A 16,013-nucleotide genomic window follows, 5' to 3' on the forward strand; every position below is an offset into this window, starting at 1 on the left:
TTAACTAAACTTTGAAAAAAAACGTTAATAACTTTAAAATAAAATTCTGTGTATTTCGTTAGTGATGAAATGCTATCATAACATTTTATTCAAAATAAGTCTTTTCAATATCAGTTTTTCTTATCGGGTTAAAGCGATAAAAGAAAAGTTACCGCAAATTTCGCATTCACACCAATACACCCAAGCTTGTGGTATTTGTAATAAAACCACAAACAAGGCAGTCTTGTTTACATAGCACTGTAACTATCGAAATTTATCGTCTTAAATACCCAACGGCGGCTATGTAGAACGACGTTATCATAATGAAAAATCCTCTCTGTTTATTTGGTATTGTAAAATATCCCCTCGACAGAAAATATATTGTTATACCGAAAATACAGGTTGTGGTCATGTCTGTTTTGAAGCCACTTTTATTAGGGTAAACATGTAATTTGATTGTTTTTTTTTTTTCTCAATGTCAAATTTATTAATTGCACTCAAAAAAAGACACACAAGTGAATAACACCTTTCAGTACAAACTTAGAATTAGATACCAAAGAGCCAGATAACTAACTGATCTGAATCACGCACCTGTTTCAGTCCTCAAGGATCCGTCGGGGATACTAAAGGCATACATTTTGAAGTAGGCTGTAGAAAACACAAGGAAAAAAATTATCGCATAAAATATTAGAATCTAGATTGGGAATTTCATATATTTATCGCGAACAAGCGCTTTGATAGATTTTAAACACGAATGATTGTAGATTTTTTCATTTAATAAATCTAAGTGTACACTGTAGCTGAATGAAAGCTACTGAGTTATGTACTAGTCTCAAGTCAGCCTCACATTCAGCAATATCTAACCACACCATAATCGTTAAAAGATTTTATTGCGCCCACGTTCCATCTGTTCCAAACGCAATGGAGTGTTATTTTTAGATTCTTTGAATATATCACTTACATCTGGTAAATCTTAACAATATTTAATTGAAACCCGTTTTTTTCTGCCTGCGTCCATTCTCCAATTCGTGCTATTTTTTGCAGTTAATATTAAGAAGGTAAATTCCATTTCCTGTATGACTCAAACAAACGGTTATCATAAAGCAGTTAACATACTATAGATATATTGATGTAACCACCGTCACAACACGTACAAAAACAGCGTTTCTTCCTTCTAGGTTTTGAAGAAGAAGGAAAAATACTAACATGTTAACACAGTCATAATCCAAACTCAATTAAAAAAAATGTGAGCAAAAGAAATATTTACGCGGAGACTACCCAAAAAGTGCAAAGGAGAATAAGACCAGATGTTCCGGAAGAATAAGCGTTTCTGCTTCATGAACGACAAATGCCATGTAACTCTTGGTCAATCCAAGGTTTACAGAAGTATGGTAATGTGTAGATAGATAAATAAAGAGATAACAAATAAATGGATACTTAAATATAACCACTAACATCATAATTTAGTCGTCGAATGTGACCTTAATGTCCCTCGGTGTAGATCAAGGAATGACTCTGTCATCAGGTTGCCTCGCTAATCCGTCAACGGGAAAGACCATGAAAATTAATTGTCGTTTTATATCATTAACTTGCATTCCAAGCTCTAGAAACGGTGGACTGTGTCAAACCAATGTCCATGATAACAGAGACAAATGTTTTTCTTGTTCCATCGTTAATACCTTAATTCTGGATATCTTATTTTCAAAGATTAAAGGATTTGGTATACTGTGAAGTCATTAATTTTTTTTTGTGTGTGTGTGTTTTTTTATTTTTATTCTTTTCGTAGGTACACTTAACCAACAATGTTTACGAACTATTATAAACAGTTTTATAGAACTATATTTATCTACGAAATCATGTGCCAACGAAATTGTATTTAAAAATAAAGAAAAATAAAAAAGTGAAAATTGAACCCTACAATACTTTCTGATTTTGCAGTACTGTAGCAGGAAGATAAGATTGTCATTGCTTTTGCGTTTTAGGACTCGCCAGTGTGCTAAGGGACTAAATTTTGAAACATAGGAATTGGCTGAGGAACACCAATATTGATGAGAGAAAAAAAAAAAAGAAAATTCAAAATTTAGATTTCGTAATCGTTATGTATCTCATGATTTCAAAACAATGTCAAGTACATGAGTACATTCTGAACCGTGCCACTATTCGAACGAATTAAACTGTGGCATGTAGATTACGGCATATCTCGAGGTCTAAATGTCCATCAGCAGTGCCTACCAATTGCTATCTCAATGATTGTACAAAAGACACACGAGTGACTAGCAACTTAAAATAGAAGTTTAGAATTAGATACAGTAAAGAATAAGTTAAACTACATAAAATTATTCTTTTTTTTTTGTTTTGTTAAGAATACTTTAACCACACTGAAAATAAAAGTCAGACTGAGTTCCATTATCCTGTACTTAAAACATATACATGTAACTATTCTGATATCCCGCTAGGAAGATCAGTAATATGATTGTGATAAGATAAACCATTCCTCTGAGAAGTATTAGATTTCTGATGATAAATTTTGACACGAGTATTAATGTGATTTACTGGCATTATATCTCGTTAACTGAAAGTTTGAGAATTACACTGGGTCTAACCTTATTATAGATAGCTGATAACATGATCTCGACCGGCAATTGTTGGATAGATAAATGAGCATAGGTATCTTTGTTTGATTGTTCGACAAAATTATTACTTGAATGTGTTCCCCCCCCAAAAAAAAAATAATAAAAAAAAAATTAGAAAACGCGCTATACAATGCTATCTCATAATTTTGCGGACTGCAGGACTTAGGTCATGTGTAACGATCAGTCATGCAAAACATGTAATACATGTGTATCAAGTGCTGTGTTCTATGTCACATGACTTAGTTCTCCGGCAGAGCCTTACTTGTTCATTTCCTTTTCTATGGTAGCCACTAAGTGTGATAGAATGATAGTGAAGTACACCTCATTCCATACATTTCATGGTCGGAGGCATGTAGTATTACGCTTGTCTGTCATTCCGTCTTAAATTCGTTTCCGCTCATTGATTCTTAAAGAACTTTAAGTGAGTATATAGATGTACCATTATGATATGCAGATCAGGTTCTTATTTGTTTATGGTCAGTTTTTTCTTTTCTCTTTTGAGTTATGGTCATCATATTTATTTAATTCAAATTTTCACAAAAACGGTGGGACCAATATTGGATATTAATAGAAAAAAAAAAAATCTGGAGACAAATCATCAGTTTTAGTTCTGATTCTCAACTATAAGATCTGCCGGCAAGTCTTCAATGTTATTTCATAAGACAGACAAAATGTCTCCTTGGTTGCTGCCGCGGGCTTTTGTGTTGTTCAACATATCTAGTCTGCTCACACAGTTTGGAAGCACTGGACAGAATCAAGTTGACTATGCTTTATAGTTTGTGATTTTTTGACCAAAGTAAAATGAAATAATACAGCTTGGATGAACTTTCATTGTATTACGTAAAGTAACGTGACGCGTAAACAACATCGCATTTTTGTTTACAAAGAGTAAGAAAAAGAAATATCCTTGTAGAATTAATGACTATACAATGTCCATCGACTGGTATACGATCTTTGGCCAATATTAAAAATTCCTGACACTGACGAGCGTAAACTGTTATCAATTTTTCAGATATTATGCTTTTAGTTAATTCTTATTGGTCCAGGAAACGCATCGAGAATGATAATATTGGTGGAAACTGGTATAACCAGACAGAGCCTCCTTGGTCGGGCTGTTGTCCTACTAAATTTTGTTGGGAGATAGAACCCCTGGAGAACAAACCTACAACAGCACATAGTGGGTCATGTTCATATTCCAGGTTTTCACCGATATTGCAAAGCGTGTCCTTTTTATTGACATTGAAGAACCGGAAGGTAGTACACCTTAATACACTTTCAGACAGGGAAAGGTTTTGTTAATTCATCAGAATCACTATTCTAACTATGTTAAAACTTGTACTTACTATTTTACTGTATTTTAAGTGGCACGGTTCAAATGTATGCACACGTTCTTTAATGAATACAGTATCAATAGATATAGATTTGATTATAATAGAATAGAGTTATCTAGTTCAGAAGTTTTGAATGGTGTGATGCAAGGTTTTGGTGAGATAAACGAATTCACTTGACCTTATTTTTTTAGTGTTCCAAAAAATGAGACCAGCCTCGGTTTGCCTTCTGCATTACTGTGTTCTTTTTGTACAATAACACAAAAAGACGTCTATGCATGAAAGGGAAATTTTAACTAAAACCGGACGAACTGCAAAGCAGGCATCGTACACTCCTTTACTCGATAACTCTCTGGAGCTGTTATTGTGCACTATCTGTGCATGCACAAGGCGTCAGTAAAGGCAACAATACGGACGTGATACCTGATAAGCACTTCAGTGTTAGCCTAGGTGACCCTGAGGTACTCATTCGCATAAGTTCAAGATAAAAAAAATGTTTTTACTACATACAAGACGATGTGTAGCTTGATTTTTTAAAAGAGTAAATATTTTTCCTGATTGGAATAAACTTTATGTGACAATGTGTTTTAGTAACCGAATGAATCGGTGTCGGTGGCTGATACGAGGACGAGGAACCCTATAAGAAAGAAAAAACAAAACAAAACAAAACAAAATAAAACCAAAAAAACAGACATACAGACACACCCTAAGACAAACACACACAACACCCCTTGTATTTCGGATATCTGCGTAACCATTTGACTGATATCCTCGTTAGTTCCTCTCTGTCATTTAGCCTACATAAATTTCCATATTCCAAACATACATAATTGTACACATATATGTGGTATATTTACAATGCTTTACAAATCATTATTTTGGGTAACCTCGTTTTCACTCGATGTTGACTAAAGGTGTTGGTTTTGTATGTGATTATATACACGAACATATATATTTTGCTTTAAAATTACCTTTTTAGTTTGAAAATAGAATACAAAATGGGAACGTAACACGTGTCATTATGTTCAGCTTTATATAAACGTCTTATCGTTTGAAGGCCTGAGTCACTACTCTGGTTATGCAAAGAAATTCTGAAACGTATATGCTTAGATACAATACAGTCTGTATCAACACGACGTTTGAAGCGTTAAAAAGTATCTTATTAAGGTATTTCTTTAATGCTAATTGTGTCATAGAGCAATAATGACATTTTCGCAAAGGTAATCTTTTGTCCATATGTACATACATATCGAAAATAATTAATTACGACTTACTCTTATTTGGCAGTAAATGTCGTCCTACCAAAATAACATGTTGCGTGAGGACACTGTTAAGAAACACACAACATTAAAATCCGTAAATTAAATCATTCTAAAATCTAGAAGAAAATAGTTTGTCTAATAAATTTTTAGTTAATCACACTCACACTCTGCTTCCGAGGGACAAACTGTTTAATTCCTGCCAAATCAAAGAAAGTAGATGAGATATCATGTCCTTGCAAAAAACTGAAATCAGAAAGAGAGTGTCTTTGAAACTCATCCCTTCTCACACACTCGCACGCACTTACATACATACATACATACATACATACATACATACATAACCCTTAGATATGAAAAGTATAATTGAGAAACTATCACTGCCCTTGGAGGAACATTCTTGTTTAAGGTCCAATATGAGGCAAAATCAAGAAAGAAGAGAATATCTTAGTGTTGGTTTTTCTGATGATTTCGTATCCGGATCATAACTTTTAAACCGTCAGTTATCTTATCGAAAGTTGCAGAACACCTTTACTACCTAACCCAGATGTGCACTGTACTACCGTTAGGTCACTGTGACAGGACGTAATTTTTAAAATACTATTGTCTGATCAATAACATTTAAGCTGTTAAAGTTATCTTAATGGAAGCTAATGTGTAGTACATTGTCTATAGGTCACTGTGGCCTTCACTTAAAGGTCAACACCAAGAATATACATTCAATACATGACCCAACTCTGAGCCCAGTCTAACTCAATCCGAAGTGTTGTACTTTCTACAAGGTATTTCAGTGACAGTGCAATGTTCTATAGTTACAAGGTCATTGAGGGATGATAGGTCAAAACACATGTTTCTCAAATACGTACAAAACGTGATGAATATTTGTTATTTTGCCTGCTTTTTGTATTTGCTACCAAAACTTTACCAACATTATTAAAACAAAATATAACTAGTGAATGGGAAAAGTAATGTTTTTCTTGCGTACCCATCCTGCTAAAAAGTAGCGAATATATTTTTTTTCTTGAAAGGGCAAGTTTATTGAATGGAATATTGAAGTGATTCTGTTGCCATGTAGATTGGCGTTGAGGTGTTCTTTTTGTCACAACATATGTAAAATCCATGGCGTTTGACATGCTGTAACTGTCTATACCATGCCGTTGTTAAATGGCATTTTGTTTGCTAACGAGACGACACTAATAACCTATTTTGTATGTTAATATTTTGCAGTAACGAATAATTGTGAAATCAAACTTATATTGGTAAATTAACATCATGAGAAGAAATGAAACAGAAAGTGAAAGGAAGTATTGCAAATACTGATGTGATTTCTTTATCAAGTTTGAATAAACAGGCGGTGCATTTTTAAAATAACCTATTTTGTATGTTAATATTTTGCAGTAACGAATAATTGTGAAATCAAACTTATATTGGTAAATTAACATCATGAGAAGAAATGAAACAGAAAGTGAAAGGAAGTATTGCAAATACTGATGTGATGTCTTTATCAAGTTTGAATAAACAGGCGGTGCATTTTTAAAACAAGATAATGCAATAACGGTGACATGAACCCATTGCCGTTCAAACTTATCTGCAGAAAAGTACCACGTGATGTAGTTTTGTTGATAAACGACATTGTCTTATTCTTATAGGTGCAGGTACCAACGAATTCTTATTTTTTGCGGCGGATTTGGACCGTCAACATGTTGCAAGCTGTTGTAGTTTTGTGGTGTGCACTAGGTCTACATATGGCCAATGGTGCCGCCACTACAGTTAATCCAGGCAAGTATGCATTTAACAATAGGAGATAATTTAAGAGGATATGTTGACAAATAACCCGTGGTTGCCTTCTAGTTTTTAAAAACACTTGGCCATCATGAAGTGGTTTGATCATGTAATGAAATTGACTTGAATAGAAATTGAAAAGTAACATACAAGTTTCATCAGAAAAAGAGGAAATACTGTTGATTGATTGGTCTACCTTCAATCTTCAATCTTTAATCAGATGATGGTCATGTTTATTGGTTAAAAATAACTCTATTTAGATTTTCCTTTTCTGTGAATTACGTATATATTGCACTTGCTCTGTAAGTATCTTTAGGAGTCTTCTATTTGGTGGGTCACATTCATAGATTCTGAAGCGAAATTGAATCGCATGGTAAGTTGCACCGAGTAAAATGTCGCATTGTTGGACTATTGGAAGAGTTTATTGTATTTTTAAAATTTATTTTCCTTCAAACATCTATTGCCATTTCATGATATATATATTGTTTTGTTTTTTGTGTTTTTTCATTGATTCACCGGTATTTACAGTAGGAATACTATATAGTCAAGACCAGCGTCAAATTTTATCAGTACATGTGTACTTAATACAATAATGTCGACAATAGCTCATAAGAAAATATCAATGATTAAAAACGTTTTTTCGTCAAAACACGTTTAGATCAGTCGCTTATTAACTCAATCCTTTTCTTCAATATTGATTTCTCTGTTGCGAATTCTTCATTTAAAGATAGCAACAACCCTGATTATCCAATCGATACTATTTGTTGCAGTTGATTCGGTATTCAAGGACTTGTTCCTAATATCACGGGTCATGATGTCGACAACAGGCAGATGAACTCACAACACAGGGTTTCGAGTGATGCAGGTTAATGCAGATTGTTGGTACATTTTATGGTCGTCAGAATAGAATTGGGCGTAGTTGGTGCTCATGGTTCCGTTACTGTTAAACATGCTTTCATTTGGGAACGTGACATTACTTACCTGGATTGACCTTGATTTACTTGACGAGATTCGTCGGCGATAGAAACGACGAGTAAATTTCCTGAACACCAGATCCTATTATCCTTTTACTTTTTTTTACAGAAGTCTCCGTGTAAATTTGTCGTTTGTTCTAGTTTTGTCGTAGTTTTATAGAATTTTTCTCTTGATTTCGCGGTATTTTGTTGTTAATTCTTTTTAGTAATATCCCATCTGAGTGCGTTCATTGTCATTTCAATGGACATTTTTATTGTGTCTGTTTTGATAACTTGTTAAAAATGTGGCGAAGCAAATGTGGATGTTATTTCCTACTTTTCAAAAGTTATCGAATGCTTTAATGTACATTTTTTAATTTCAAATAAATGAATTTATCTTGATGGTGTGGTCCTGTCCAAAATTTGGAGTAAGACATGATGTGATGTTATACGATGTATTATTGTGTGGTTCATGTGTTCAGAGAACCACGTCAAGCATATTCCTCATTAATTTCCTCGGGTTTATATATTTATAATGCAACCTAATTATATATTGCTTACCTGGAAATAATCATAATCGTACTAGGAAATAAAAGTAGAGCTTACTTGAAATGACCGAGAAATTCTCGTCATGTGATTGACGTGTTGACATCGCTCAGCATTAAATGTTTCTGGTGTTATTTGTGTACGCTTTACTGATATGACATATTGTCGTTAAACGAATCTTTGCAGATCTTAAAAACTTGTTACCGCAAATGGTTTGATCTCACTATAGCATTTGTTTCCTTTAAATTAGGAGCTACTTTTATCATTATACTTAATGATAATGTTATCCATTATTTTATCAATATTTACTTTGTTGGTGTCATCTATAATAAACTGATTGTTCTGATGGAACGTATTGTCTTATTTCACATCACCGTTCAAATCTTGCATTTGTTCAGATTTTAACCCAGTTTTGTCGACTTCGAGTTTGAAATTTGGTTTTGTTGACCAGTGGGTGTATTCTTGCGATTTTATCAGCTTATGAAGTAACCAATTAACTCCCTTCAAATCTTTTGTGCTGTAAACTTCGGTCATTGAAAACCAAATCTTGGGAAAAAGAACAAATTTTGTACAAATGATTAGTCTCGGCTCCTTGGGGCGAGAGAGCCGGGGTCCAACAGTTTAAATAGAACAAGTTTATAAAAATCCTACTCCTTCTGTTTGAATAATTGGAATTTGGCCAAATTTGGTATGAAGTATTGTTTTTGTGAAGGTAAAATGATTTTGTACAAATGGTGGGTCTCGGTTCCCTGGTGTGGGAGGGCTGGGGCCCAGCAAGGCAAATAGAGCAAGTTCTTTAACATCCTACGTCTCGCGTAGGAATGATTGGATATTGACCAAATTTACTCTGAAGAATTGTTGGGGGAAGTGGATCAATTTTGTATAATAAATAAGGAGAATTCTTTCAAATTCTACTACTCCTGTAGATTTGGTGTGAGGTATGAATGGTTTGGCGGATCACATAAGGGCAGAGGATTGGGTTCAAATAGGAAAATAGATGTGTTTTGTGTTGTGTGCTTGGATATTTAGAATTTCTTTTCCTGCAGCTTTGATGAAGTAATTTCAGCGAGCCAAATCCAGACGAGCGATACAGGCCCTATGGGCCCCTTGTTCCATCTCTTCCTTGAATTTGTCAGTATCGCGTATATTTATATGCAAATTTCGGATTATAAACAATAATCTTTTTAATACTTTCGTTCTTTTCTCTAACAGGTTGTGGAACTGTGCCTGCTGATATCGTATTTTTACTAGATGCATCCGGAAGTGTAGGATCGTCAAATTTCCAGAAACAAAAGGATTTTGTTGCAAAATTTGCTAATTCATTTGATATTGGACCCCATAACGTCCAAATTGGCGTGACAACGTTTTCCACTTCGACCCACAACCAGTTCAATTTGAACAAATATTTAAGCAAAGGATCCCTAGTACACGCCATCAACTCCATTCCCTATCAATCCGGCAGTACAATGACCAGCCAGGCCCTTACTTATGTTACCCAGAACAGTTTTACTCACGCCGCTGGGGACAGAGATCACGTGGCCAATATCCTGATCGTGATGACGGATGGACAGTCTAATAACAAACCTGCCACAATAGCTGCATCCGACAAACTTCATCAAACGAACATTAAAACGTTTGCAATCGGGATTGGAAGCGGCATCGATAATGGCGAGTTAGGTCACATTGCCTCCGACTCCAAGCATGTTTTCACGGTATCCAACTTTGACGCTCTTACGACTCTGCAAGCCGAACTCAAGAAGACGGCCTGTGAGAGTAAGTATATTACAAGTCTTTTTCATTGTCTACCAAGTTAGACCATGTAAAAGCATTCAACGGCATTTCACTGTCTTGCAATTTTCGATCGTTCAGGTGTTCAAGATTCCAGTAAAAGGTTGAAAAATGGATTTTAAGTTATGCAACTGGCGACGATTTTCTTCGTCAAATTTATTTTTTGGTTTATATTTTTTCGCGAATTCATTTAATTCTTTCAAGTAGCGAAAATTTATTAATGAAAGCAAAAAATCAATTACCGATGATTTTTTGTACGTGTTTGTCTATCAGTCAATTTTCATTGTATTCAATAGAAATTTGCTATATTTGGTTTTTCTTCACTAAAGTCTGTTAGGTAAACGAACGCACTCTTTGATGCTCAAAGCCAAAGGCGCGTGTCCAATTTCGTAATTAATATTACTGAATATAATACATGTTCATGTAAGGTTCTTGTAGCGAAAGCAAATATAACAGATTGACGGAATTACATCGCTGACAAAGTAAAAGTCGTACGACGTAGTAGAAATAGTATATCACAATATATTCAATATAGACATCATGTGATTGAAAGCAGGACATATAACAGACAAGAGCTTCTGATTTTAAACGCATTTGGAGGAAAGCAAGACTACATTATAGACTGGTGTTCTCGATTTAAACAATGTGTTCATGGAAAGCAAAAGTACAATGTGGGTTGACTTTTCAATTATAAACAATATGTAAATGAAATCGAGGCTTTGATATAGGCTGATGTTTAAAAAGTTGTTGATAGAAAACGAGAATACAATGTTGGTTAATGTATCTGTTGTGAACAGTATGTAGATGAAAGTGTGGATACAATATAGACTAGTATTATCGTTTCAAGTAATGTGTTGATGAATACGAGAGTGCCATGTGGACAGGTGTGTAGGTGTAAAACTATTTGTGGATGAAAGCGAGGTTATAATATAGGATGGTTTGGACCAGACAGGAAATAGATATGATTATTTAGGATTGGCTATGTTTATAGAAGGCCATTACTTGAGATTTGACATATGGTATCGTGGGTGTCAATACAACATCACGTGGGGACAGAGGAAAGTCATATGCTCAGTTTGATAAGATATGCTTAACGTCGGCGGTTTATGTCCTGAACGATTCATAATATTTTAAAATTAAACGCTTCCTTTTATTTGAACGTAAAACAAAGTGTTTTTTCTATTAACAGGATTAAATTGATAAAATCAAGTTTGACCTACAATGTTTAGTTAAGGAATGATTTTCCCGTCATTCAGTTTCCATACTTCTTTTGTAGCGTTTATTCTTTCGCATTCTATAGGAAAAAGAATTCAATGCTGCAATTTTTTTCGGGCTATTTTAGCTTGCTATGAATTTTATATTCAAATAAATTTTCAAAGTTCCTCACTTTTAGTTCATAGTAACAATACAAAAATATTAGGAGATACATGTACCACTGATTTATATTGTATATATTATCCTACGAAACAAATATGAAAACCATGCCATGACTATTGAACAGAAGATCCTTTTTGAAACCAAAATAAATCATTCGATTCGAGATTTTCAGAAAACAAAATTTTGTTTTTCTATGATCCGTTTTGTGTTATCATGAAATCTTATTACAATGTCATCGATATCGGAAAATTTTGTTCGCTTTTGATATTGTTTGATAGATGAAACAAAGACACACAAGGAAACAACTCATTTTCAATACATGTTAGAATGAAGCAAAGTATAATGAGTTTAAACATGTTCAAAAACTTCAATTGCATTTAGTTGATGGCGGTTGGTCAAAATGGGGATTCTGGAGTCCATGCACCAAAACATGTGGAGGTGGTACACATTACCAAGAGCGAACATGTTCCGACCCACCTCCGGCAAACGGAGGAGCACAATGTACTGGGCCACATCGTCAGACAGGAACATGTAATACCCATGCGTGCCCTACTCCACCACCTACAACAACCACCACTACGGCTTTGACCACGCCCATTCCAACAACGCCCTCACCAGGTTGGAAAAACGTTTTAGCCTTTTCTGTCAGTCCGTTTTGATGTTGAAGAAAAATTAATGTTTAATATTGAATTAAGTTTTATCTATTACATATTAGAAAGTCACTTTAAGGATGAAACGTTATTTTGGAAGCAGCAAATTAATGATAATCAAATATACGCTTTAAATATACAGTGTTTTTATGATTATATACTCGGTGTACTATACGATAGAAAAAACATCAAATAGATTACGTATTAATGTACAATGTTTACAAGAAGTAATTTTTCAATTAGTTTTCATTCTTAAGTAGAAACGAAATGACAAGAAATAAGACTAATTATATCAGCTCTGTTCAGACCAAACGTGTAATCACGGAGATGTGTGTTTTGGTGGCTAATAATGTTCAATAATGACATCATAATGTCATGGCATCACATGCATTGTGACGTCATCAGAGAAATAGAGATCTGGTTAGAATATCATCAATTTCGATATTATATTAGTTTTATAAAGTATTCTTTTCGCAAATTCTTAGTTATGTTGTGGTAGAATAAAAATCTAACTCTATATTCATTATGTATCTGTTTACAGGATGTGGCGTTGTACCAGCTGATATTGTCTTCATCCTTGACTCGTCAGGCAGTGTTGGATCAGCAAATTACCAGAAGATGTTACAGTTCGTTGAAAACATGGTTCAAGGATTTACCATTGGTCCAAATGAAACTGAGATTGCTGTTGTTACATTTAGTGACAAGCCGAAACTTGAGTTCCATTTGAATAAGTACCACGATAAGCAGTCGATTGTAAACGCCATATCTAATATCAACTATGTTTCCGGAGGGACGAACACAGCTGACGCGCTGAAATACGCTAGAGAGGTCAGTTTTACAGCTGCAAACGGTGAACGACCAAACGCCGCTCAAATTGCTATAGTTATTACTGATGGCATGTCCAACAGTGCTGGAGCCACTGCAACTGAGGCTGCGCGCCTTAGGGGTGATGGTATTACTGTTTTCTCCGTCGGCGTCGGAAGTGGACCAAAGACAACCGAACTCAATGCCATGGCAACTGATCCTGACAATCAGCACGTGTTTGTCGTCAATAACTTTGATGCTTTAAAACAGATTAAAGGGACACTTGCTCAGAAGGCATGTGAAGGTAAATTTGTCAATGTTTTATTAAACTAATGAAATACAAAAATATCAGAAACAAACAAATGCAATAAAAACACTTTTAAAGTAAACACCAATTAAAATCATAATGAATTTATTTTCTTTCCAAAGATGACGTTTGTCCTAGAAACTTTAAACAATGGTGATAGTAAGAACGAATCTCTGCCAGAAGAGAAAAGTGTCGTAGGATTGAACCAATATTGAAATTTTGTGATAGCAGTACAGGTGAACTTATAGTCAATTACACGAAATAAAAAACAATGTGATGCAATACTTAGATATTTTCCAAACATTACATTTGACAATTGATGTTTTTTTTTGTTTCAGTGAAAGCGACTGCAACACCACCTCCCAAAAATGAAACTGGTAGAGTAATTAATGAGAGCATTTATGACTTATTTAACGTTAAAAATTGGTTTATTGATATTGCTTTGAAATTTTCATTCAAATGTGTTTTTATGTATCGGTTCAATTATTGTAAAATAATCGATAGAATGGTAAATACAATCCCTGATTTAAAATGATTGGTCTATTTCTGCCGTGCTTTGCCGTTAACTTTTATTTAAAACCTAAACTGTAAGAAATATACAATAGAAGTAGACAATTTGAAGTATAAACTGTCGCCATAACAAATATCTTTGACAGAATGTGGTGCCCAGGCAGATATTGTGTTCTTGTTGGATTCTTCTGGTAGCGTCGGTAGGACCAACTTCAACAAAATGTTAGATTTCGTAACGAATGTGAGCAACAGCTTTAAGATTGGACCACATGATGTCCAAATCGGCGTGGACACTTTCCAAACATCACATAAAACTGAATTTACACTTGGAGAGCATTTGCAGAAAGCCGACCTCATTGCCGCTGTAAACAAAATCCCTTACCATAGCGGGGCAACACATACCGGCGAAGCCATTCAGTTTCTTCATAACACCAGTTTCACGACAGCGGCAGGTCAGTCGAAGTCCGTTACAGGACTTAAGTGGCATCCCCTTATTCAAATTTTATATTGATGCCTATTTTCAAATTAAATTCTTTGGAATTATGTTTTGTTAAATGTTTGCCTCACGAGTAAAAACATTGTGATATATTCAGAAAAAAAAGCCAAATGATAACATTTTATGCACATTTTCAGGTCATCGACCAAATGTTCCGAAGATTGCTATAGTAGTAACGGACGGTAATTCAAACAACAGGCAACTGACTGCAGCAGAATCTGACTTGGCGCGAAAGGATGGCATTAAGATGTTGGCCATTGGCGTCGGCCATGGTATCAACGATGCTGAATTGAAAGCCATTGCCAGCGACCCAGATAGTCAATACGTCTTTAGAGCAGACAACTTCGATGCTCTGGCGTCCATGAAGGGTTCACTATCAAGCAAAGCATGTGAAGGTAAGTGGTTTGATATTTTGTTCATGTGAATGCTTGCGTTACCTCCACAGATCAATGTTAACAAAAGTAGTGCCGAATATCTAGTAAACGCCACACTTAATAAAAAGACGGTGTGATGGAAAACGACTCTCCGTACTATCATGTGCGCTATTCAACAGTACTAAATACCGGTAGATAACACCAATTACCGAATTGTGTCATACACAGAATGTGTTTTAAGACAATTTCATATAACTAACCTTATTTTACAGAAAAAATTGAATATTCTACACATTATGTGTAGTGAATTGTTACCGGTAAACGGCAAATGTTTCTGTTTTTCAGTAGACAGATGACCTTATATGTTTTAATGGACGTCTTTATAGATGACGGTCTTAATTCTTTGCAATGTGGAGAGGTTATGCAAAACAAGTCAATTATCACATCAAGTTGTTTAAGGTGATATTTTTGACAGTTAATTGGTAAAAGATTAATTAATTCTTTTCAAAAATTTGTTTGATTTATGGTAGTCCGATGAATAAAAAAAAGTTGGGTTATTCTTAACACATTTATGGTTGAATGACAGAAGGATGATCTTCTGTAATTGTATATTGCTTTATTTTGTCATGTATTCTTCCTATTTCAGCATCCAAGCCTGAAAACAACACTGCATCTAGTAAGTTGAATTAAACGTTTTCTGTGTTGACCTTCTGACCTGTTAGAATAGTGGGCTGTCGTTGGTAATAGCATTTATAATCTTTAAGATAAAGAATTGTAAAATCATTTTTACGATAGGTAGTTATATTGTCATTTTCCATTTTTAATCATCCCAAGATATGTTAATATTATATAGATATTTAGATTCAAATAATTAGGTTAATCTGTATATTCTGTATTATTTTAGGGCTGCGTATGTTTTGTTGCCCACTTGTGTTGTATTAAGATATCTGTGTGAAAAATAAAGGGAATGCATGTTCGTTATCCTACCATTTGATACATGGAATCAACTCCCCGTGCTCAAGAGTATTGCGGTTCCCATACATTGATCTCTGTATCAGATACAAATCGTTTAATATCATCAAAAGCAGTGTTATATGATTCTTTAAGAAGTTCAAATGACAGCAAACTATACCATGCCGGATATTTAGGTAGACTACATTTAACAAAAGCTTTGTACTTTCTTCAAACGGTTAAGAGAGCCTTTTAAGTGCGCGTTTCCCTCCAATT

The 16,013-nt window shown here is 34.6% G+C and overlaps 1 protein-coding gene across 1 annotated transcript in view; it reads left to right on the top strand.

Moving 5' to 3' along the window:
- LOC132546816 (uncharacterized) overlaps positions 1-16,013 on the top strand; it is a 53,461-nt gene that overhangs the window by 18,110 nt on the left and 19,338 nt on the right. The window contains 10 exon segments of the mRNA XM_060210532.1: positions 3,659-3,789; positions 6,598-6,629; positions 6,849-6,978; positions 9,693-10,253; positions 12,027-12,263; positions 12,837-13,403; positions 13,745-13,783; positions 14,063-14,368; positions 14,550-14,807; positions 15,433-15,462. Of these exon segments, the coding sequence (XP_060066515.1) occupies positions 3,659-3,789; positions 6,598-6,629; positions 6,849-6,978; positions 9,693-10,253; positions 12,027-12,263; positions 12,837-13,403; positions 13,745-13,783; positions 14,063-14,368; positions 14,550-14,807; positions 15,433-15,462 (2,291 nt within the window).

The sequence above is a fragment of the Ylistrum balloti genome, unplaced genomic scaffold (genome assembly GCF_031769215.1).
Source record: "Ylistrum balloti isolate Yb309-2 unplaced genomic scaffold, AGI_CSIRO_Ybal_v1 Utg369916, whole genome shotgun sequence".
NCBI classification, from domain to species: Eukaryota; Metazoa; Mollusca; class Bivalvia; order Pectinida; family Pectinidae; genus Ylistrum; species Ylistrum balloti.